This window comes from Eimeria necatrix, genomic scaffold (genome assembly GCF_000499385.1).
Source record: "Eimeria necatrix Houghton genomic scaffold, Enh_scaff234, whole genome shotgun sequence".
Lineage (NCBI taxonomy): Eukaryota > Apicomplexa > Conoidasida > Eucoccidiorida > Eimeriidae > Eimeria > Eimeria necatrix.
In genome coordinates, this window is record NW_013652924.1 from 20,001 (window position 1) to 42,824 (window position 22,824).

Consider the following 22,824-nt stretch of genomic DNA (forward strand, 5'->3'; position numbering starts at 1 on the left):
GGCGAGCGGTGGAAGGTCTCGGCGTGTCAGGACGGTACATTCCTGCTGCTGCTGCTGCTGCTGCTGGGGACAGCAGCAGCCGGGAGGCCGGGGAGGAAGCTGCTGCAGCGGGAGCTGCTGCTGCTGCAGCGAAGCGGGCGCAGGCGCTCGACCAGCAGCAGCAAGAGCAGCAAGAGCAGCACGCCTCGGGAGGCGTGGGGCTGCTGCGGGGGGCTGTTGTTGCTATGCATGCAGCAATGAAGCGCAGCACTTTGCGGCTGCTGGGCGGAGAGCCTCCCCAGCTTCCTGCTGCAGCGGGACAGGCAGCAGCTTACGCCGAGTCCCTCAAGGCTTCGCTGGCCATGGAGTCCGAGGTCCAGGCCAACCTCCAAGTATGCCTTTGCTGCTGCTGCTGCTGCTGCTGCTGCTGCTGCTGCTGCTGCTGCTGCTGCTGCTGCTGCTGCTGCTAGCTGCTGCGCGCCGTCGGCGCTTACTGTTACACGAGCTTCTTCGAAGCCGTTTTGCCGCTCCTACGGAGCAGCGTGGGCCGCGGGCACTTCTTCCTAGGGTTTAGGGTTTAGGGTTTAGGGTTTGGGGCTTGGGCGAGGGGCTTGTGCGATGCGCGGGCGTGGGGCTGCTGCTGCTGCTGCGGCGGGGTGTACAGACAGCTGAGCTCTCGCTGCGGCAAAACCAAATGCAGCTGCTCGGCTTCTGGGCAAACAACTTCGGAGACTTTTTGCAGCTTTTCGGGGCCACCAGCCGCTCGGCCCCAATTCAAACAGCAGTGGTGGAGGAGACCCCGGAGCGCCTTTGGCTGCGCCTTCTCGGGCTCGACCACGACCTCGTGAGTCCCAGCTAGCTAGCTAGCTCGCTGGCTAGCTGGCTAGCTGGCTGGCTAGCTGCCTGGCTGCCTGGCTGGCTGGCTGGCTGGCTGGCTAGCTGGCTGGATAGATGGCTGGCTGGATAGATGGCTGGCTAGCTGGCCCGTTAATTTGTTAGGTAGCTAGCTGGTTACATGGCTAGCTGGTTAGATGGCTAGCTGGCTGGCTAGCTAGCTAGCTACGGCGGGCTAAGCGGGGCGGGCAGGCCCCGCGGGCTTGCTTTAGCAGCTAGCTAGCTAGCTGCGTGGCTTGCTAGCCACCGGGGCCCCTACGAAGAGGATGCGCAGCAAGTGCTGCTGCTGGGGAGCCTCCAGCAGCAGCTAGCCACTGCGCAGCTAGCCAGCCGGCAGCTAGCTGTGCTGCTGCTGCTTGCATCCGCCTGGGCGTTTCCGCAGGTGCGCTGGGCCCCTTGCCCTTCTTTCTTCACAACGAGTGACGCGCTGAAGAGTGCTTTCCCCAGGGAGTACCGCGTGAAGAGCAGCAGCTGCAGCAGCTGCAGCAGCAGCAGCAGCGGCAGCTGCAGCAGCTGCAGCAGCTGCTTCGAAGCCGAGGAGGCCTGGGTGGCCCCCTACGCCTCAGCGTTCTTCTCTAGGCACTTTGTGGGGTCTCAGGTGTACGTACAGCGCGCGCCCAGGCTAAAAGGCCTTCAGGCAGCTCACCAGCTCTTTGAAGACTGGACTCGAGGGGTCTCTCGCCGCGCTGCTGCTGCTGCCGCTGCAGCAGCAGCAGCAGCAAAACCCGGGAAGGCAGCAGCAAAACACGCAGCAGCAGCAGCAGCGGAAGAAGCCAGCGGAGCCGGGACACCTGCCACGGACGGGGACGCAGGCTCCGTGTACTCTGACAGCGACTCCAGCAGCAACAGCAGCAGCAGCAGCAGCAGCAGCAGCAACAGCAGCGGGAGCCTCATGCGGTTTCTTGTGTGGGTCCACGACGCGGCCGCTCTAGACACAGAAGACCCCAGAGAACTGCTGCCAGTGGAGGCAGCAGGGCCTGCGGACTTCAGGACTTTGGCGGAGGCCTTCGAGGCCCAAGCAGCTCGCAGGCCTGATGAGGGGCCCACTGTCGCCTGTACGCCGGCTTGCTGCTGCTGCTGCTGCTGCTGCTGCTGCTGCTGCTGCTGCTGCTGTGGCTGCTGTTTTGCGCGCAGTCGTGGAGTGCGTAGGGCTTGTGCAGCCTCATGGGGTGTGTGTTTGTCCGCAGCTGCGCTTCTAACTAGCGGCGTTGCTGCTGCAGCAGCAGCAGCAGCAGCAGTGTCCGGAGGGGCGGGGGGCCCCACAGAGGCCCCCGCGGAGGGGGCCCCGCGGTGTTTGAAAGAAATTGTTTTTCTGAGAAGTCCTGGAGTTGTGTTTGTTTTTGATTTGGTGGAAAGTGGGCGGCAGGTGTACAGACAGTTCTGCTTCTCCTCTTCCCTCAGGGCCTCACTGGACTGCTGCTGCACCAAAAGGCTGGGGGCCCCCCTGGTGAGGGCCCCCACGGAGGCCCCTGAGCTTGCTGCAGGGTCCCTGTACCAAGTCCCTGACCTTGGGTTGGCTTCGGCTGAGGAGATTGCTGCAGCAGCAGCAGCAGCAGAAGCAGCAGCGGCGTCCGCGTCCGCTGGGGCTGAAGACGAAGGCGGACTCCACGCAGCAGCAGCAGCAGCAGCAGCAAGAGAAGCTGCGCAGCAGCTGGCCTCCAGCTTCGATTCTAAGGGCCCCTGTGCCCCCTCTCTGGTTATTGCCAGGCGGAGGGGCCCCGGGGGCCCCCGCGAGGTGTATGTACCCTCCCGCCATCTCAGGGTAAGCAGCAGCAGGGGCAAATTCTGCAGCTTCTGGGCCTTTTAAGGGACTTTGGCATTATTTATAGAAGGCTGGCCCCTGGGTGTAGGGGCCCCTGGCCGTAGGGGCCCCTAGGCGTAGGGGCCCCTGGGCGTGGGGGCCCCTGGGCCTAGGGGCCCCTAGGCGTAGGGGCCCCTGGGCATAGGGGCCCTTGGGCCTAGGGGCCCTTGGGCCTAGGGGCCCCTTGGCATAGGGGCCCTTGGGCCTAGGGGCCCCTTGGCATAGGGGCCCTTGGGGCTAGGGGCCCTTGCTCCAAGGGGCCCTTGCGCGTAGGGGCCTAGGGGCCCCTGTGCCTAGGGGCCCCTATGCGTAGGGGCCCTTGGGGCCCCGGGTGTGCCTAGGGGCCCCTGTGCCTAGGGGCCCCTGGGCCTAGGGGCCCCTGGGGCCCCGGATGTGCCCAGGGGCCCCTGTGGCTAGGGGCCCCTGGGGCCCCGGGTCCCCGGGGCCGCCGTTTGCGCAGTGTGGGGTGTTGGGGCGGGTGGGATCGGGCGATCCCGGCGGGGCGTGGTGCCGCGGGATCGGGCGATCCCGGGTGCGGGTCTGCATGCGCGTGTGGTCAGGGCCTTTTGCCTTTTTGTCTTTTGGAGGACTTTGAGTTTTGGGTTTGCGACGAACTTTCTCTTCTTACTGGTTACCAGCGGCCGCAGGCAGCAGCGCGTGCGCTGCGGCCTTTTCGGGTGTACGTACACCTCATCCACACTGCCGAGGGGCCCGGGCTGGCTGCCGAGGCCAGCGCACTCATCCGCAGAGTCCCGCTGAAGCCTCGCAAGCAGGCAGCCAAGCGCGCAGCAGCAGCAGCAAGCAGCAGCAGCAGCAGCAGCAGCAGCAGCAGCAGCAGCAGCAGGGGCTTCGAGGAGGCGGAGGAAGACCCCGCTGCGCCTGCGGAGACCCTCGTTAACCTCCTCCTGGCCCCAGAAGAATCCCCCTTGGCCCACTTAAGAGAAAGTCTTCTTAGAGTTGAGGCCCTCAGCCACATTCTCGTTTGGACCCAAGCAGCAAGGGGCCCCCGGGGGCCCCACGACGTCGAGGCCCTTAGCTGCGAGGGCGGGGGCATTGACGCCATAGAGCTGCCCAGGTAGGCGCTCCTTGTTGCTGCGCCGCTGCAGTCTTCCGTGCTGCAACAGGCAGCAGCAGCAAGCAGCAGCAGCTGCTGCAGCTGCTGCTGCTGCTGCTGCTGGATCGCGGGGTTGCTGCTAATCCTGGGGAGCTCAGCCAGACTGTCTTGCGCTTGTCTTATGGTTTTTGCCGCAGACTGGGCGTGTCCTTCAAGGCCGTGCGGCTGCCGCAGCGCCCGCCTGCTCCTCAGCAGCAGCAGCAGCAGCAGCAGCAGCAGCAGCAGCAGGCGCCGCAGGTGAAGTTTGTGTGCGAGCAGCACGCAGGGTTGTTTCTGGCTTCGGGCGACATCCTGCGCTCGCCGCTGGCCTCCCGAGTGCTGCAGGGGCTGCAGCCTTCGCTGCTGCTGTCGAATGACGAGGGGGAACTCTTTTTGCTGCTTGCTGCTTCGAACAAGCCCTTGAGAGTGCTGCGCAACCCTCTGGCTAGGGATTTGCTGCTGGCCCCGCAGGAGCCTTCTGGCGGCGCCTCTGCTGCTGCTGCTGCTGCTGCTGCTGCTGCTGCTGCTGTCAACTCGTTCAACCCGTGGGCAGCAGCGCAGCGACAGCGCGAAGTCGACGAGCGGCTGCTGCTGCAGGCAGACCTGGTGAGCTGCAGCAGCAAAAACACTGCTTGTGCTGCTGCTGGTCTAGTTAATTCTGTCCCTTTTGCTGTTTTTTTTCGCCGGCCTAAACCGCCGTAGCTCCGTGCTAGGAAGCCACTTGCCCTCACGCAGGAGCGCATTGATGATGGCCAGCTAGCGGCCGGCTAGCTGCCAGCTAGCTGCCAGCTAGCTGCCCTCTAACTGCTAGCTAGCTGCCCTCTAGGTGCCCTCTAGCTGCCTACTAGCTGCCAGTTAGCTGGCCTCCGGCTGTCCATTAGCTGCCTTCTGGCTGCCCTCTCGCTGCCCTGTAGCTGCCCACTAGCTCCAGCTAGCTGTGAGCTAGCTGGCAGCTAGCTGGCAGCTGGCTGTGAGCTAGCTGGCAGCTAGCTGGCAGCTAGCTGTGAGCTATCTGTGAGCTAGCTGGCAGCTAGCTGGCAGCTAGCTGGCAGCTAGCTGTGAGCTAGCTGTGAGCCAGCTGGCAGCTAGCTGGCAGCTAGCTGGCAGCTAGCTGGCAGCTAGCTGGCAGCTAGCTGGGTGGCGGGCGTGTGCTGAAGGGTGGGGGTGTGTGGTGTGGGGCCCCGGGGCCCCTGTGCGCAGGTGCTGGACTGCGCGACTCCGGAAGTGGTGTTTGACCCTTCGGAGAGCAGCTGGCTGTCTTCGTTTCGAGGGGCGCGGCACTTCTTGTGCAGTTTGCATGCATCTCGATCTTTTTTGTTTATTCCGACAGTTGCTGCTGGGCTTTACGTGCTGCTGCTGCGGTACCTCAGCAGGCAGTTCGAGGCGGTCTGCGCGCTGGCGGACTCGCTGTCGCTGTCGGAGGAGGACGGCGGCAGCAGCAGCAGCAGCAGCAGCAGCAGCAGGGATGCAGCAGCAGCAGCAGCAGGCCTGGGCGAGGAGGGCGAGATCTGGAAACTCATCAACGCAGTCATGAGCAGAAGCGAAGACCCCCACCCCGACGCGGTTGCTGCGCGGCTGCGGCTGTGGCTGGCTGCGAGCCGGCAGGGGCTGACTCCGCAGCCCAGCGAGGCCGCCGCGGGCGAGCAGCAGCAGCAGCAGCAGCAGCAGCAGCAGCAGGGGGAGTCCGGGGGCGGCCGCGCCCGCAGCGCGCACTGGAAGAAGCGCTTCGGGGGCCTCCTCGCGAGGCCCTGGGGAGTCGGCCGATCCCACAAAAGCCTCCTCGGAGAGGCCCCTGCATGCAGCCGCAGCGGGGCCCGCGTGGAGGCCTCTTGGCCGCTGGCCCGGGACCTTTTGGCTTATGTTCGCAGGCAGCAGTTTGTGTCTGCGGGCTGCCGGCTGCCTCTTTCTGAGGAGTTGGCGCTGCTGCGCCTCTGCCAGGGGGGCCCCCCCCAGTCCCTCCCCGAGCTCGCCAACAGAGTCGCCGTCCTCGAGGCCCTGCTGCAGCCGCCCGCCGCCGCTGCTGCTGCTGCGGGGGCCCCCGGGGCCCCCGGGGCCCCCGGGGGCCCCGGGGGCCCCCCGGGCCCCGAAGGGCTGGGGCTGCTGCTGCAGGCCGAGGGGGTGCAGGCCGTGCGCATAGGCTGTCCAGCCCCCCCGCATGTGGAGGACTTCGACTCTGTAGAAGACTTGACAGCTTTGGAGCCTCTGAGTTGCTTGACAGCCTTGGCGGAGGCGTGCGGGGGCCCCCTGGTGTACCGGAGGCCCGAGGAGGAGGCCCTGAGGGGCCCCGAGGGCCTCGACTTCGTGCACAAGACCCTCGAGAGGGGCCCCAAGACTGCAGACTTCCTGCTGCTGTACGAGCTGCTGACGGACAGCCTCCCGCTGCGGGTGGCCCCCGGGGAGGCCCCCCGGCTGTGGGGGGCCCTGCTGCTGCGCTGCTTGCCCGCGTGGGACCTCCGCAGCAAAGGCCGGCTGCAGTCCATTCTGCGGCTGCTGCTGGCCAACCCGCAGCTAGCTGGCAGCTTCCCGCAGCTGCAGGAGGAGAAGAAGTCCCGCCTTCCTCTGGGCCTGGCCTTTCGCTCCCCCGAGCCGCTGCAGCAGCTCTTTAAGGACATCACTGAGGCTTTGCTGCACTTGAGAGACACAGCGCAGCTTCGGCTGCCTCCCGTGGCCCCCGAGGGCCTCCTAGGTCCTTTGCCCCACTCCACTGCGGTGCGTCACTCCCGGCTCAGCAGCAGCAGCAGCAGCAGCAGCAGCAGCAGCAGCAGCAGCAGCGGGAGCGCTGCGACTGGCGGGGGGCCTCAAAAGAGGCAAAACGCCTTTTGCGGGGACCCAGCAGCTACAAAGGGCTCTAGCGGCGGCGCCTGCTGCCGCCCACGGGGGCCCCTGCGGGCCCAGGAGCAGCAGCAGCAGCAGCAGCAGCAGCAGCAGCAGCTGATCTCTGCTGCTGCCTGCGGGGTGTGTGTCTCCACAGGTCTTCGGGGCCTCGCACTGGACGCGGCGTCTCCTTGTGTCTCCTCGAGCAGCAGATTGTTCTTGCGAAGGCCGGCTGCTGCTGCCAGTCGATGGCGCCCAGTACGCCCACGTCATGGAGGCTGCAGCTGCGCAGGCCTTTGCTGCTGCGGCCAGCAGCAGCAGCAGCAGCAGCAGCAGCAGCTGCGGCGCGTCGCAGCAGGAGCAGCTGCGGGAGGCCCGCGCAGCAGCAGCAGCAGTCGCGCGAGAAGTGGTTGTGGGGCCCGAGCTGCTGGGGGCCCTCATCAGGAAGCCCCTGGAGACAGTTGTGGGCCCCACAGTTGTCTGTTTTGCTGCTGCAGCAGGCCCAGGGGCGCAGCAGGGCCGCCTGCCCTTTGACTTAACTCTCGATCCCGTCTCCTCCACAAGCATAGGAAAGAAGACCATTGCGAGGCTTCAAAAGGAGGTCGAGGCCCACGCCAAGCAGGTCGGCCCCCTCTTGCTGCTGTTGCTGCTGCTGCTGCTGCAGCTGCTGCTGCAGCGGCAGCGGGAGCGGCGCGAAACCGCTGCTGCTGCTGCTGCTGCTGCTGCTGTGCTTCCTGCGTAGTGTCTGCTGCGGGGTTGTGTGCGGTGTCGCTGTGCTGCAGCAGCAGCAAAGCTCCCGCCGCCTTTGCCTCTCAGGCTTCCGGGAGGAAGAGATTGCAGCTTTGCTGCTGTCTCCGTCTTGCCTAGCAGCAAGAGTCTCCGAATTGGCTGCGCTGCGGCAGCGGCTGCTGCAGGGCTTTCTTAAGGACGGGCGCTTCACTGAGCGGGGCATTCGGCTGCTGCAGGCCTTGGTGGCTCACGTGGAGGGGCTGGACTTTGCTGCTGTCGAGCCGCAGCAGCAGCACCAGCAGCAGCAGCAGCAGCAGCAGCAGAACGAGCTGCTGCTGGAAGCGATGCAGCGCCAAGAAGAAATCGACAGCAAAGATGTCAGCCCCTGGAGGCTGCGCTGCATGCAGTGGGCCTTTGCCTTAGGAAGAGCAGCAGGAACTGAAGCAGCAGTTTCCTTCGACTCTCTCGTGTCTCTTTCCATGTCCAAGCACGCGGAGCAGATTCTGCTGCTCCTCAACCCTTTCCTCACCCCAAGTAAGCCGCGCCAAGCGCTGCTGCTGCTGCTGCTGCTGCTGCTGCCGCTGCAGCAGCAGCTGCTGCAGCGGCTGCGCAGGAGGCAACAGGAGGTAGCAGGCAGCTGCTGCTGCGCTTCAGCTGCTGGATAAGCAGCAGGCGACTTTGTGGTTCAGTGCAGCAGCAAGCGCCAGCGCGCAGAGCGCCATGTGGCCAGGCGTCCACAGTGAGCTCACGTTCGCGCTGCTGCTGCTGCTGCTGCTGCTGCTGCTGCTGCTGCTGTTTGTGGCTGCTGCGCAGAAGTCGTCCAAGACATCCTGAGTCTTGTGGGGGCGGTGATGCTGGCGGTGAACCGCCGCGCCCAAATCTGCCGCTGCCTGCAGGCGACAGTTGAGTTGATGCAGCTGCTGAAGACTTTCTCCACTCGCGCCCGAGTGGCAGCCCAGGAAGACAGCAAGCAGCAGCAGCAGCAGCAGCAGCAGCTGCAGCTGCAGCAGCGCGTGGCTCCGGGGGGCTTTGTGGCGAGAGCAGCAGCGCCGCCCGCAGCAGCAGCAGCAGCAGCAGCAGCAGCAGGCCCCGCAATGCGGCGGCTGCTGTCGCAGGCCGTGCCTGCTTTGCACATGAAGGCCCAGTCTGTTGCCGAGCTCGTCAGCAGCGAGCGGCACTACATGCGCGAGCTGCCGGCCTCCGCCGCCGCTGCTGCTGCTGCTGCTGCTGCTGCTGCTGCAGCACGGGAGCCGGGTGCAGCAGCTGCTGCCCCGGGGGCTGCTGCAGCAGCAGCCGGGGCGCTGTACGACCCGCGCTACCTGGTGTTTGAATTCGCGTACAGTTTGCTGCTGCGGCGGTCGCAGGTGCTGCTGCTGCAGCAGTTTCGAGAAAGCGTGAAGGCCGGGCGCTCGCTGTGCCACCAAATGATAATGGGGGCTGGGAAAACAACAGTGGTGGCGCCGCTGCTGGCTTTGCTGCTGGCGGACGGGCAGCAGCTGGTGGTGTCAGTGGTTCCTGCTGCGCTGCTGCACTTCTCGCGTGCTGCGCTGCGGGAGCGCTTCAGCGCCATTTTCCAAAAAGGAGTTTTCGTTCTTTCTTTCTCGAGACAAGACGAAGTCTCTGCTGCTCTTTACCTCAAGTTGCTGCAGACGCGGGACAGCCGCGGGATCGTCATTGCCACCCCCACAGCCGTCAAGTCCTTTTTGCTGAAGGCCCTCCACCTCATGCACGTGCTGCAGGCAGCAGCAGCAGGTGCTGCAGCAAAGGGGGCCCTCGAGAGGGGCCTCACTGCCGTGGAGAACATCGGCGCTTCCCACCTCAGAAAACTCCAGTCCCACTTCTCCAAGCTCCTCAGAATGCCCAAAGCCGGTCAGTCACCCGCAGCAGCAGCAGCAGCAGCAGCAGCCACAGCAGCAGCAGCAGCAGCAGCAGCAGCAGCAGCAGCCACAGCAGCAGCAGCAGCAGCAGCGGGGGGCGGTGCGTGTGTGTGCAGCAGCAGGGGGGCCCCTGGAGGGGCTGGAGGCGTCGGCGCTGGGGGCCCCGCAGCTGCTGAGTGACCAGCAGCTGCGGTGCTGCCGGCGGCAGCTGGACATGTCGCTGCGGGTGTTGGAGTTGTTCAAAAATGGAATTTTAATAATTGACGAAATTGATGAAGTGCTGCAGCCTCTGAAGAGTGAGCTGCACTGGCCGCTGGGCCCGAGGCAGCCGCTGGACTTCACGGCCAAGCAGGGCTTTGCTGCTGCTGCGGGGCCGCAGCAGCAGCGGCCCGGGGCCCCGCTGCAGCTCGGCCAGCAGCAGTCCGCTGCTGCTGCTGCCGCTGCTGCCGCTGCTGCTGCTGCTGCCGACGGCGTCACCGAACCCCTCATTTCCCCCAGACAAACTGAACAGCCGCTGCAGTGGCTCTTCGAAGATGACGAGGGCATGCGCTGGCAGCTTCCCTGGTTTCTCCTCGACGCAATTTTCTACTTCTACAGGTACGCTGCAGCCTGCTGCTGCTGCTGCTGCTGCTGCTGCTGTTGCGAGCCGAGGCCCGCCGCTGCAGCAGCGAGGCCCCGCAGAAGCAGCAGCAAGGGAGCAGCAGGTGCTGTGTCTTTGTGGGTGCAGCGGGAAAACAACTGTTTCCTGCACTGGCACTGCGGAGACTTGGCGGCTGCTGGGGCTGATTCGGCGGCAGCTGCAGCAGGGAGTGCAGCAAAAGGCGCTGCAGCAAAGTCCCCATTTGCTGCTGCTGTCCCCCGCCTGGTACCACGACAACCTCAAGCCGCTGCTGGCCCCCTGGCTGGGCCTTTTCTTTCGCCTCAAGAAGCTCACGGGCCTTTCCCAGGAGCAGCAGCAGCAGTACATTGTGAGCACGCAGCAGCAGCTGCAGCGCAGCAGCAGCTGCAGCACAAGAAAGAAGCAGCACCAGAGCTGCCTAGGGGCCCTTAGGAGACAGACACAGCAGACAGAACCACGAAAACAGATGCAGAAAATAAAAAGCACTAAAACGCTGGGACTTGCTGCTTGGTGGCGGCCCCAACCGAAGCAGCAGCAGCAGCAGCAGCAGCATCTGCTGCTGCTGCTGGCGCTGCTGCTGCTGGCGCTGCTGCCTGCTTGCTGCTGCAGCTGCTGCTGCGTGCTGCTTGCTGTGTGCTGCTGCTTGCTGCAGCTGCTGCCGCTGCACATTTGCCCCTCAAACCCCGCTGCAGGCTCGCTGGAAACTGGGGGGGGCCTCTATTCTGGACTTTTTGATGCAGTGGAAAGGCTGCCAGAGTTTCACTTGAAGACTCTGAACTTGGCTCGGGAGTGGCTGTGTTCTTTGCTGCCGCATGCGCTGCAGAAGGCCAACAGAGTGCAGTGAGAAAGCTGCTTTTGCTGCTGCTGCTGCTGCTGCTGCTGCTGCGCCTTCGCTCCTGCCTTCCTTTCCACTCGCTTTTTCTGTCTTCTTTTCTGCTGCTGCTGCTTCTCCTTGCTGCTGCCCTCCTCTCTTCTTTCTGCCTCGCTGCATGCACTCTGCACGTAGCAGCTCACTGCTGCTGCTGCTGCTGCTGCTGCTGCTGCTGCTCGAAATGGCCCAGAGAAAGCCTCAGAGAGGCTGGGCTGGGGCTGCTGCGGCGTTTGCAGCAGTGCCTCTGCATGCGAGTTTGCCTTTGCATCTTTTCAGTCTCTTTCTTTCGTTTTCCTCTCCTTTCTTTCTCTTCCTCTATCTTTATTTCTTTCTGTTTCTTTTTATTTTTAATTTATTTCTGTTCTCTCTGCGCCCTTTTTCAATTAAATATAATAGACACTTAGCCGCATGTGCTTGTGTGTAAAGCCCCGCTTATGCCTGCAAATAAGTGCGTTTGACTGCAGAGTTATGTAATAAATTGCTTCTTTATATGTATAATATTTGTACACCTATATCTTTAGTGGCACACACACATGTATGTATGCATATACAGATGATACACTTTCATATATCTACATGGATATTATCTATATACAGAGAAAAGCATTTATATGTACAATATGCATATATATATATGCATATATATATACATATATATTATCTATATACAGAGAAAAGCATTTATATGTACAATATATATATACATATATGTATATATATTATGCAGAAGCACTCCTATGTATATGTATTTGTACCGAAGCACTTATATGCATAAATATATAAAGAAGCACTTAAGCATATGCATACCTACAACAGCACTGACATGCAAATATAAAGAAGCTCTTGTACACACACAAAATCCTTCCAAGACAAACACAGGAAAAGACTTTAGAGTGCATTTGTGCAGAATGTCGAGAACATTTAAAACTTTTCCAAAGTTGCCTCCTGCACTTCAAAGTCTTCAGCTGCAGCACTAGATGCTTTGTGTCTCTGGCCCGTATTTTCGAGCCCCTGGCGCGTACTGCTGCTGCTGCTGCTGCTGCTGCTGGTTGCGGTGCAGCTACGGGCTGCTGACGTCTGAGGAGGTGGAGGAGGGTCTGTTGTTGGGGGCTTTGTCTCGGAGTCGGCAGCTGCTGGCAGTTCCGTTTCTCGGCAAAGATGCTCCCTCTCCAGCTTCGGAGTTCTCCCACCCCGATGTCTTAATAGGCCTCACAATTCTGGCCTACAGGTACCAGGGGCTGCGCCGCGAGGACTTGGGGGCCCTCCTGGCGGACCAGCTGGCCCGCCAGGAGGCCTCGGGGGGCCCCCCCGCCTCGAGGGCCCCCGCCCGCGAATTCGCGGACTGGGTGTGGGCTGCAGGCGGCAGAGTCCGCGGGCTGCACCGCGTGCGGCCTCGGGCCCACGAGTGGCAGCAAGACCTCGCCGCCCTGGCCAGCGACGCCCGCCGCCAGCTGCTGCTGCTGCAGCAGCAGCAGCAACAGCAGCAGCAGCAGCAGCAGCAGGGGCTGGGCCGAGAGCGGGCGGACCCTTTTGCGGGGATCGAAGAGACCGGCGGGAACGCGGGGGAAGACGGAGGGGAGGCCCGACGGCCCAGCGAGTCGCTGGCGGGCAGTGCAGCCGCTGCAGCAGCAGCAGCAGCAGCAGCAGCAGCAGCAGGGGAGGAGTTTGAGAAGATGTACCCGCTGGAGATGGTGAGTCTGACGGACCGGGAGCACCTGGAGTGCGTGTACAGGCTGCTGCGGAAGGAGCCGCTGGCCATAGCCGCCTTTTTGTTTCGAAAAGTAATGCCATCAGTTCTTGAACACTCTGGCTTTCAGCTGTCAGCTTCTGGCCAAGAGCTGGGGGGCGACAGCCTGTTTGGAGTGCGTCTGGGCTTCTCGGGGACCCCCTCGGAGTTGCTGCCAGCAGAAATGGGCTGCTGCTGCTACGAGGCGGGGACCGACGGGCAGCTGCTGCTGCTGCTGAGCTCGCCGGCCGTGGTCTCGCTGGAAGTGCTGCCCACAAACTGGACCGTGGCTTCTTTGCTGCAGCGCGTGGCTGCGCAGCAGCAGCCCCCCGTGCATGCGCTCGTGGACGCGGGGGCCCTCGTCTCCGGCCTCAGCAACTTGCAAGTGGCCCGCGCGCTGCTGCAGCACGGGCTGCCCCACGAGGGGGTGGTCTTCCTCGACAGCAAAGACCGCCAAATGGTTCTTTGCAGAAACGGCGGGCAGATCCTCCAGCTGGCCCAGTGCGGCATTGCCGTGGACAAACGCTTCTCCTTCTACGACCACGTCCACACCACGGGACAGGCAAGCCCCTCCTCCTGCTGCTCCTGCTGCTGCTGCTGCTGCTGCTGCTGGGTTGGGCTGCGCTGCTGCTGCTGGGTTCGGCTGCTGCTGGGGCTGTTGCGCTGTGCTGCTGCTGCTGCTGCTGTGTGCTGCTGCTGCTGCTGTTGTTGGGGTGGGCTGCTGCTGCTGCTGTTGGGTTGGGCTGCTGCTGCTTGCTGCTGCTGCGTTGTGCTGCTGTGTGTTGCATGCTGCTGCGTGCTGCTGCTGTTTCCTCCTGCTGTTTCCTCCTGCTGCGTGCTGTCGTCTGCTGCTGCTTGCTGATGCGGCCCGCTGCTGCTGCTGCTGCTGCTGCTGCTGCTGCTGCTGCGTGCCCAGGACATACGGCAGGCGGCGGACGGCAGGGCGTTTTTGACAGTGGGCAAAGACTGCACTTTTCGAGATGTGGCCCAAGGGGCTTTTCGCATGCGGGGACTTGGAAGGGGACAAACTTTGCATTATTTAATCCCTCCTGGAGTTGCTGCTTTAATAGAGAAGCACGCGAGTCTAGTGGGGGCCACTTTGCCTTCGGTCCCGCTCTTCCCGCCGCCGCCGCCGCCGCAGCAGCAGCAGCAGCTGCTGCTGCAGCAGCCGCAGCAGCAGCTGGCCCCCGGCTGCTCCCTGCTGGGCGAGATTTGCGGCTGGCTCGTCTCGCGGCAAATCGCCCAGGAGTGTCTGCAGCAGCGGCTGCTGTGCATGCAAAGCGCATGCAATGTATGGAGGAAAGCAGCTTTGGCCATTTTGAAGGAAACGCATGCATCTCTGGGGACTGAAGCTGCTGCCCCACAGACGCAGCAAGCTCTTGGGGTTTTTCTCGAGTCTCTAGACTTCTCTTTGCCTGCTTCTGTCCCTCTGTCTCTGCCCCTCAGCTTCCGAATTCGGCAGCTCGCGCTGCAGCACGCCGACTTGCTGCAGGCGCCCGAAGCAGCAGCAGCAGCAGCAGCAGCAACGCCTCGAGCGCGCGCCGCCAAAACACCCCAAGCAGCAGCAGCAGCAGCAGCTGCTGCTGCTGCTGCTTCAGCGCAAGCTGCCCCGATCCTCGTGGGCAAAGCCCTCATCGACAAGCTGATCTCAGAGCTGCAGGAAGAAGAAGCAGCAGCAAGAAGACACGCAGCAAAAGGAGAGAGCCGAGACATAGATGGAGATGCTCTAAGGATGGAGGGCCTTGAAGCTGAAATCGAGGGGGAGGAGCAGCAGCAGCAAGAAGAGGAGCAGGTACGGAGCTGCTGAGAACTGCTGCTGCGGCTTGCGCTGCTGCTGCACATAGCTGCTGCTGCTCGTGCTGCTGCTGCTGCCCGTAGTGCCGCTGCACGAGCTGCTGCCGGTGCTGCAGCCACTCCAGTGGCTGCTGCTCGTGCCGCAGCTGCTGCACTCGCAGCCCCCGTTGTTGCTGCTGCTGCTGCTGCTGCTGCTGCAGGAGCAGCAGCAAGAGATCGAGCAGGAGAAGCAGGAGGAAGTGGTGCGGGAAAGCGAAGAAGCAGCACCTCTTAACTACACGCGAGCTGATGAGGCCCCCCGGCCTTGGCTGCTGAAGACTTTGTCGCTGCCGCCTCAAGAAGAGACTCAAGGCTTTTACCCTTCTGCGCGTTTTTCAGTGGCCTCGGCGCTGCAGCAGAAGCTGGCGCGCATGCAGCAGCACCGGGGCTCGGGCGCTGCAGCAGCAGCAGCAGCAGCAGCAGCAGCCGTCGCAGGCGGCCCCGTCTCAGGCGCAGCAACCGGGCTGCCCTTCCCCCCCTACCTCCTCATCAGCAGCAACTACTACAGAGGGGAATGGGTCCTTTCTTCTGCTCCTCGCCGCCTCAAGAATGTCATTATTGCAATGCAGTGGCTGCCGGACTGGGAGGAGGCCCTGGGGGGGCCCCCCTGGGGGGCCCCCCCGGGGGCCCCTCCCCAGGGGGCCCTCCGCCGCAGCCCCGACGGGCTCAGTGCAGCGCAGCAGCAGCAGCTGCAGCAGGCCTTCCAGAGCTTCGCTGGAGAAGAAACCAAGACACTTGCTGAGAGAGACTTGCCAGACTTTCTCGGGGCGCTGCTGCTGCCTGCTGCTGTTCCTGCTGCTGCTGACGCCCTCTGTGCCTACGTCAAGGCTCTCGTGCTGCAGCAGCGCGCAGCTGCGGGGCACCCAGCTGCTCCCCCTGCTGCTGCTGCTGCTGCTGCTGCTGCTGGGAGTCCTTGCAGGGCAGCAACGCCTCCAGCAGCCATTTGCAGGGACACGCCGGGGCTCCCGCAGCCCTCAGTTGCATGCGCGCCGCTGCCTGCTGCTGCTGCTGCTGCTGCGAAGCAGCCGCAGCAACTGTCCGTGCTGCAGAACCTGTGGCAGCCCCTGCCTCCCTCAAATCAGCAGCAGCAGCAGCAGGCTGCTGATCCTCTAGCCGATTTATTTGTGTCTCTTTCGCAAACAAGAGACAGCAGCAGCAGCAAGGCCACAGACTCTGCTGCCTCTCTTCCCTTTGTCCCTTCTTCGTCCCGCAGCTCAAAGGAGCCAAGCGACTTGCTAGGCCTCTTTGAAATGCCTGCTGCGCCCTTCGAGCAGCAGCAGCAGCAGCAGCAGCAGCAGCGCAGCCTGCTCTCCTCCTCGTCCTTTCCCCCCGCGGCTCGAGAGGCATCTGCAGCCCCAGCATTCTCACTCCAAATGCCGCCGCAGCAGCCCCTATCCCCGCAGCAGCAGCAGCAGCCCCTATCCCCGCAGCAGCAGCAGCAGCCCCTATCCCCGCAGCAGCAGCAGCAGCAGGAAGAGCTGCACTTCACTTTGGCGGAATTGGCAGCAGCACTCGGGAAGTCGCCGTTCTGCGCTGAGCAGCGAGGCCGCTATTTTGTGGTTTTAACTCTTGCAGAGGGCGAGGCTGTTCGCGCTGCGCTGCATGCGCGGCAGCGGCAGCAGCAGCAGCAGCAGCAGCAGCAGCAGCAGCAGCAGCTGCAGTCTCTGGTGACGGGACACCGCGTGGCTGTGTGTCTGCACAACGTGACTGCCAGCTTCGCCGTGGTGGATGGGTCTCCGCTGTTTCACAGGCGGGAGGAGAAAGTTGCTGCTGCAGCAGGACTGCAGCAGCAAACGGCGCACGCCTGCCTGCGCTTCCTGGACAGCAGCTTGCTGTACTCCGAGCCGCAGCTGCTGCTGCTGCAGGGGGTCCTTGCTGCAGTGCCTTGCAAGGACCGGCAGGACTTCTTTTTCTCGATTCGCCGCTGCAGGCGGCGGCAGCAAAACGTGGCCTGGCAGCAGCAGCCAGTGGCCCGGCTGCTGGCAGCAGCAGAGGGGGGCCCCCAGCTGCTGCAGCACAGGGCCCTCGTGGCGCGGCTGCGGGAGCGCCTCAGGAAGAAGCGGCTGCTGCCTTCAGAAGCTTTCAGGTTGTTTGATGTTCTTAATCGGGGGCAGCTGACTGAGGCGCAGCTTGCTGCTGGCATGAAGTGGCTGGGGCTGCAGCTGCAGCAGCAGCAGCAGACTCACGTCTGCAGGCACTTCGACATAGACGGCGACGGCTTCATCAGCCTCAACGACTTCCTGCTCACCGTGGGGCAGATCGGCGGGGAAGCAGCAGCAGCTGCTGCTGCTGCAGCAGCAAACAGCGACGCTGCTGCAGCAGACGCCGGCGCTGCAGCTCAGGCGGCCGGCGCGCCGGCTGACCTGCAGCTCCGGCAGCAGCGCAGCGAGTCCTTCGACGACGGCGCAGGCGCTGCAGCAGCAGCTGCTGCTGCTGCTGCTGCGCTCTCGGGGGACGCCTCAACTGCAGCAGCAAATCACCAGTCGCTGCTGCAGCAGTGGGGAGTCAAAGAAACGCTGCCTGCAGAGTTGGTGGGTCGACTCAAGTTCCGGCTGCAGCCGCACACTTCATTTGACAGGATTTGGGTGGGCCGGCTGCCGTGCGCCAACTGCAGCAGCATCAGCAGCAGCAGCATCAGCAGCAGCAGCATCAGCAGCAGCGGCAGCAGCAGCAGCGGGAGCGCAGTGTTCTCGATTTGGGCCCCCAAGCAGCTGGAAGGCAGGCACCGCGGCATGATGCGCCGCAACAGAGAGCGAGTGCCTTTGGGCCACTTCATTTGCCTGGGCAGCGACATCTCGAAGGCGCAGCAGCAAGCAGCAGCAGCAGCAGCAGCAGCAGCAGCGGGCGCCGGGGGGGCCCCCCTCATTCTCGAGGCCACAGACTCTGGCTGCTCATCTATGGCCGAGAGCACAGAGCTCTCAAGAGCTTTGGATTGTCTCTTTCCTCTTCCCGTCAAGTACAAAGTTTTGTGGCGGGAAAGTGTGTCCCAGGCAATGCTGCTGCTGAACCCTCCGGAGGGTTCTGGGGCGGGGCCGGGGGGCCCCTCGGGGGGCCCCCCGGGGGGGCCCCCAGGGCCCCCCGGCGGCGGGGGCCCCCTCACCTTGTGGGCCCCAGTGCCCCCCTCTTCCCTCTTCGTGGCCGTGGGAATTGTTGCCACAAAAGGCAATGAGACTCCGCCGCCAAATGCTGTGCGCTGCGTCCCCGCAAAGTGGGTTCACCAGGCGGGGGCCTCCCTGCGGCTGGCCGAAGTCGCGGAGGGGGGGCCCCCCTCGAGGGGCCCCTCGAGGGGCCCCTCGAGGGGGCCCCTCAGCAAGCTGGCCCTGTGGCAAGTGGGGAGCATGCGGCTCCTGGGGGCCACTCTCGAGGCCGCAGACGGGTCCCTGCACAGAAGTAAGTCTCTCTCCAGCTGCATGCACAGGGGCCCCAACACGGGAGCCCACCCAGCAGCAGCAGCAGCAGCAGCAGCAGCAGCAGCAGCAGCAGCAAGTGTGTGTGCCCTGCGCGCAGGCGGCGTCAGCTGGGCGGACTTTTTGAGTGCGGAGTTTCGCCTGAGACCCGCAGCCCCCGCCTTGTCCAGTGGTTACGTTCCCCCGGCCATTGGCTCTGGGGGGGGCCCCCCGGGTGGTCCACTGGACGTGCTCGACAGCGCAGACGCAGCAGCAGCAAACGAGGCCCTCAACCCCACACTTCACAGGGCCAACGCGCTGCTGCCGGACATCTCCACTAAGAAGAGCAGCGTCTGGTGAGCGGGCATCTGGGGGCCCCCTTTTGTTGCTCGGGGGGCCCCCGGGGCCCCCCGGGGGCCCCCCGGGGGCCCCCCGGGCAACAGGGGCCCCCGGGGCCCGGGGGCCCCGGGGGCCCCTCCTTGCGTTGCATCTGTCAGTTGCTTTTCCACTTTTGCTCGAAATGAAGCCAACTGAGAAGCTAGAGGCCCCGGGGGCCCCCCCAAATGCCTCGGGGGCCCCACAAAGGCCTCCGCGGCCCCACAAAGGGCCCCGGGGCCCCACAAAAGGCCCCAGGACCCCACGAAGGCCCCCGGGGCCCCCCAAAGGGCCCCGGGGCCCCACACTTCGCTGGCAGGGGCAGCAGCTCGCTGTTCTGGCCCCAGAGAGGACAGCTTGTGGGCGCCGGCAGGCCGGCCGCCCCCACACAGACAAAGCTGCAGCTTTTTTCTTTGAGGGCCTTTGCAGCAGCAGCAGCAGCAGCAGCAGCAGCAGCAGCAGCAGCAGCAGCGTGTAGCCCCAAGCTGTAGCTTAGCGGGGAGTGGCAGCAGAGCATCTCAGGGGCTTTATGAGTCCTAGCCAGCTCTGCTTAGGGGAGATAGAAAGCCCCAAATTAGGGCCCAGTGGGGCCCCACACATAACAGTGCATGCACAGTGCTGCTGCGAGCAGCCCTGGGGCCCCCTTCCTCACACTGGGGCCCACAGCCAGCGAGGGGCCCCCAGTGCCTCTCTCTAGAGTGAGGGGCCCCCAGTGCCTTCTCGAGAATGAGGGGCCCCCAGTGCCTTCTCTAGAATGAGGGGCCCCCAGTGCCTTCTCTAGAATGAGGGGCCCCCAGTGCCTTTCTCTGGAGTGAGGGGCCCTCGCTACCTTCCACTATAGGCCTTGTACTTTAAAGGCGCTTTTAATGGGCCCCCCAGGCCCCAAGCCCAAACCCTAAACCCTAAACCCTAAACCCTCGACTGGCCCTTGAAAGCTGCTTCTCTATGCAAGAAGCTGCTGCCTCTGCCGCTCCTATAGGCGCAGACACTGGGGAAACAAATGCAGCAGCAGCAGCAGCAGCAGCAGCAGCAGCAGTAGCAGCAGCAGTACCAGCAGCAGCAGCTGGGCAGAAGTCAACAGCGACGCAGCTGCAGCAGCCCACAGGTTCGTAAGAAGCCTCCAGGGGGCCTCCGCAGGCTTCTGCTGCTGCTGTTGACTCTCTTATAACTACAAATTATATTCTTGCACTTCTACAACTGCAGAACTATTGGCTATTTGTTTTGTTAACTGCAGCGTGCTGTCATTAAAGCCCCCAGGCCAGGCTGCAGGCCTTAACGCCTTATGCATGCAGCAGCAGCAGCAGCAGCAGCAGCAGCTGCTGCTGCTGTGTGTGCTGCTGGGTTTGGGAATCTCACTAAGGTGCAGCTCCAGCCGGGGCAGAATGTGCTGCGTGGGGCCCCCTAAGCCCCTGGAAGCGGCTGTGCTGTGCGTGTGCGTGGCTTGCTTCTGCATGCACTGGCTGCGATCTGTGGGGCGCAGCAGCAGCAGCAGCAGCAGCAGCAGCAGCTCGCAACGGCGCAGGGCTGCCCCGCTTCTGGGCCCAGCTGCCCCTAGGGAGTCTGGGGGAACTCTGTGAGGCTAGAGGGGGCCCCTGGGGCGCTGGGAGTTGCAGCGAATTGCGCGAGACTGAGAGCTGGGCTGAGCCGGCTGGGCACTTGCCAGGCACTCCCACTTTGGGGGAAAGACAGACGAGACGGCATGCATGCATGCATGCACGAAGAAGTGAACTAAGAAGGCCTGGGGGGAAGGCCCGGGGGAGCTTTCTGGGGGCAGCAACGGGCTAAGGGGAGAAGTTCGGGGGAAGCCAGTGCATGCTGCGGGCGGCACTGGCCGCCCGCTGGCGACTGCGGGCAGTACTTCGCTGGGTGGAGCGTTCGAGTGCGTTAGAAGAATTGAAATGAAATGGATTTTAATTATTATTTCAAACGCGCTCGCTTTCGCGCGGCACGTGGCGCCGCGCGGAGTGCGCGGGGTGCGACGCCGATGCAGCTGCTGCGCTGGGGTGTACGTACACCTGGAAGCAGCGGCAGCGACTGCAGCGAGCTGCCCAGGGCTTTGAAAGAGAGAAAAAGGGCTGCGATTTTGGGGAAGAGAAGGCGGGAGGAATAAAGGATTTAGTTGATTTGCCTAGGGCAGCAGCCCCGAGCCGACAGCAGCGGCGGCGCCAGCAGCAGCAGCCCCCCAGCAGCAGCAGCAGCAGCACTACCTACGCTCGCTGCGTCGAGTGGGGTGTCCGGGTGTCTCTCCAGCTGCTGCTGCTGCGCACATGAATATTCCTTGTCTATTTCGTGGGCCCTTAGCGTCTTTTATTAAGCTTTTGAAGCCGACAGTCCCAGCGAAGATGGTGGCCATAGTAGAGGTCAAGGCCAGGGAAATCTTGGGTGAGCTTTTCTCGCTGCACACTTCAGCAAGTCCCCTGTGTCTCCTGCTGCCTCCTCGCGGGTCTTCGGCTCTGCGTGCTTCGTGTCTGCCCGTGTCTCTCTCGTCGCTGCTGCTGCTGCTGCTGCTGCTGCTGCTGCTGCTGCTGCAGCGGCGACGGGCTGGCGTCTTCGCCGTGTGCACGGCCTCCCAGGGCGCCTTGGGCTTCCCCCCGCCTCGCCCTGGTTGGTGTCTTTGAGTGTTTTGAGTTTGCTTGCTTGGCCCATTTGCGGTGTACATACACCCCACACCCCCGCTCGTGGCTTCGGACAGCCTTAGCAGGCAGCAACACCCCGCTGCTGCTGCATCTGCTGCTGCTGCTGCTGCTGCTGCTGCTGCTGCAGACTCTCGGGGGAACCCGACGGTGGAGGTGGACCTGAAGACGGAGCAGGGCTGTTTCCGCGCTGCAGTTCCCTCGGGAGCTTCCACGGGCATATACGAGGCCCTGGAGCTCCGCGACGGCGACAAGACCCGCTACAACGGCAAGGGTAAGCGAGCAGCAGCAGCAGCAGCAGCAGCAGCAGCAGCAGCAGCAGCAGCGGCGGCGGGTTGTGTGTGCTGCAGGCGTGTTGAAGGCGGTGGAGAACGTGAACAAAGTGCTGGCCCCCGCACTTGTGGGCAAAGACTGCCGCGAGCAGCGGGCGCTGGACCGGCTGATGGTGGAGGAGCTCGACGGCAGCCAAAACGAGTGGGGGTGGAGCAAATCGGTCTTAGGCGCAAACGCGATATTAGCAGTTTCAATGGCCCTCTGCAGGGCCGGCGCTGCAGCCCATGGGATTCCTCTTTATAAATATGTGGCCCAGCTGGCTGGCCGCGAGGGGGGCCCCTTTGTGCTGCCAGTGCCTTGCTTTAATGTACTAAATGGGGGCAAGCACGCGGGGAACAGTTTGGCCATGCAGGAGTTCATGGTGGCGCCCGTGGGGGCGGAGAGTTTCCGCGAGGCGCTGCGCATGGGCGCGGAGGTCTACCAGGCGCTGCAGCGGCTGCTGAAGGCCAAGTTCGGCTTGGCAGCCACCAACGTGGGCGATGAGGGGGGCTTTGCCCCGGACATTAAGGACCCCAGGGAGGCTTTGGGGCTGCTGGTGGAGGCCATTAAGGCCGCGGGCCACGAGGGGAAGGTCAAGATTATGGCGGACGTGGCGGCTTCGGAGTTCTACTGCAAGGAGGCCAAGAGCTACGATTTGGACTTCAAGAGCAGCAGCAAGGACGCACATAAGGTCTTGACTGGAGAACAACTCAAGGACGTGAGCTGCTGCTGCTGCTGCTGCGCTGTTCCCGCTGCTGCTGCTGCTGCTGCTGCACTGTTCCCGCTGCTGTTGAACTGTTCCCGCTGCTGCTGCTACTGTTGTACTATTCCCGCTGTTGCTGCTGCACTATTCCCGCTGCTGCTGCTGCACTGTTCCCGCTGCTGCTGCTGCACTGTTCCCGCTGCTGCTGCTGCACCATTCCCGCTGCTGCTGCTGCACTATTCCCGCTGCTGCTGCGCTATTGCCGCTGCTGCTGCTGCAGCTGTTCAAGGAGTGGTCGACGGAGTTCCCGATAGTGTCGATAGAAGACCCGTTTGACCAGGACGACTTCAGTTCTTACGCGTCGCTGACCTCCGAGATTGGCGGCAAAGTGCAGATCGTGGGCGACGACCTCTTAGTCACAAATCCCGCGCGCATCCGCAAAGCCCTGGAGCACAAGGCCTGCAACGCGCTGCTGCTGAAGGTGAACCAAATCGGCTCTGTCTCGGAGGCCATCGAGGCCTGCAAGTTGGCCCAGGCCAGCGGCTGGGGGGTGATGGTGAGCCACAGGTCTGGCGAAACTGAAGACTCTTTTATAGCCGATCTCGTGGTGGGCCTCCACACCGGCCAAATCAAAACGGGGGCCCCCTGCAGGTCCGAGCGCCTTTGCAAGTACAACCAGCTGCTGCGCATTGAGGAGCAGCTCCAGGGCCGCTGCACCTACGCAGGAGAGAAATTCAGAAACCCCTCCGCCTAATCCTGCTGCTGCAGTTGCTGCTGCTGCTGCTGCAGTTGCTGCTGCTGCTGCGGCGGGCAGGCGCGGCGGGGCTGCTGCAGTTGCTGGCTAGCTCGCGCGGAACTGCGCCCCATTTGTCCACAGACTCCACTCTTTTAGCTGCTTCTTACCAGACGGGGTTTGGGGGTGTTGCAAGTCCTAAACCCTTAGGGTTTAGGGTTTAGGAAGAAGTGGTTTAGATAGCTTACAGCTGTAGTGTCGATCTTGGGGTGCAGCTGTGCCGAGGGTTTGCTGCTTAGTGGCGTACGAAGTTTAGCGCTGCCTTGCTGCTGCTGACTAGCTGCTGCTTTCCTCCTTGCTGCTGCCAGGCTGCAGCTGCTGTCGTAGTTGCTGCTGCGTAGCCGCTCTCTTATGCTTGCTGCCGTTGCTGCTGCTGCATACTGTCT

At 63.4% G+C, this 22,824-nt stretch overlaps 3 protein-coding genes across 3 annotated transcripts in view; all 3 read left to right on the forward strand.

Moving 5' to 3' along the window:
- The window catches only part of ENH_00032140 (EF hand domain-containing protein, putative), a gene marked incomplete at both ends in the record, with an annotated part of 3,703 nt that extends 1,023 nt beyond the window's left edge, over nucleotides 1-2,680 (forward strand). The window contains 3 exons of the mRNA XM_013580206.1: nucleotides 1-371; nucleotides 644-823; nucleotides 1,256-2,680. The exon at nucleotides 1-371 is cut by the window's left edge and continues 864 nt beyond it. Of these exons, the coding sequence (XP_013435660.1) occupies nucleotides 1-371; nucleotides 644-823; nucleotides 1,256-2,680 (1,976 nt within the window). The remainder of the gene's footprint in view (nucleotides 372-643; nucleotides 824-1,255) is intronic.
- Nucleotides 2,681-4,140: 1,460 nt separating this feature from the next.
- On the forward strand, nucleotides 4,141-4,423 carry ENH_00032150 (hypothetical protein; the record flags this gene model as incomplete). The annotated part of the gene is given in 3 exon segments (XM_013580207.1): nucleotides 4,141-4,156; nucleotides 4,194-4,213; nucleotides 4,217-4,423. Coding segments are annotated over 3 exon segments (243 nt in total).
- A 4,978-nt stretch (nucleotides 4,424-9,401) lies between these two features.
- ENH_00032160 (enolase 2, putative) lies at nucleotides 9,402-22,399 on the forward strand (the record flags this gene model as incomplete). The annotated part of the gene is made up of 12 exons (XM_013580208.1): nucleotides 9,402-9,784; nucleotides 9,915-10,155; nucleotides 10,459-10,646; nucleotides 11,738-12,947; nucleotides 13,320-14,195; nucleotides 14,398-17,626; nucleotides 17,744-17,978; nucleotides 18,977-19,106; nucleotides 20,130-20,379; nucleotides 20,626-20,904; nucleotides 20,981-21,660; nucleotides 21,926-22,399. The coding sequence occupies 12 exons, from the start codon at nucleotides 9,402-9,404 to the stop codon at nucleotides 22,397-22,399; spliced, it is 8,175 nt and encodes a 2,724-aa protein (XP_013435662.1).
- Nucleotides 22,400-22,824: the final 425 nt, after the last annotated feature.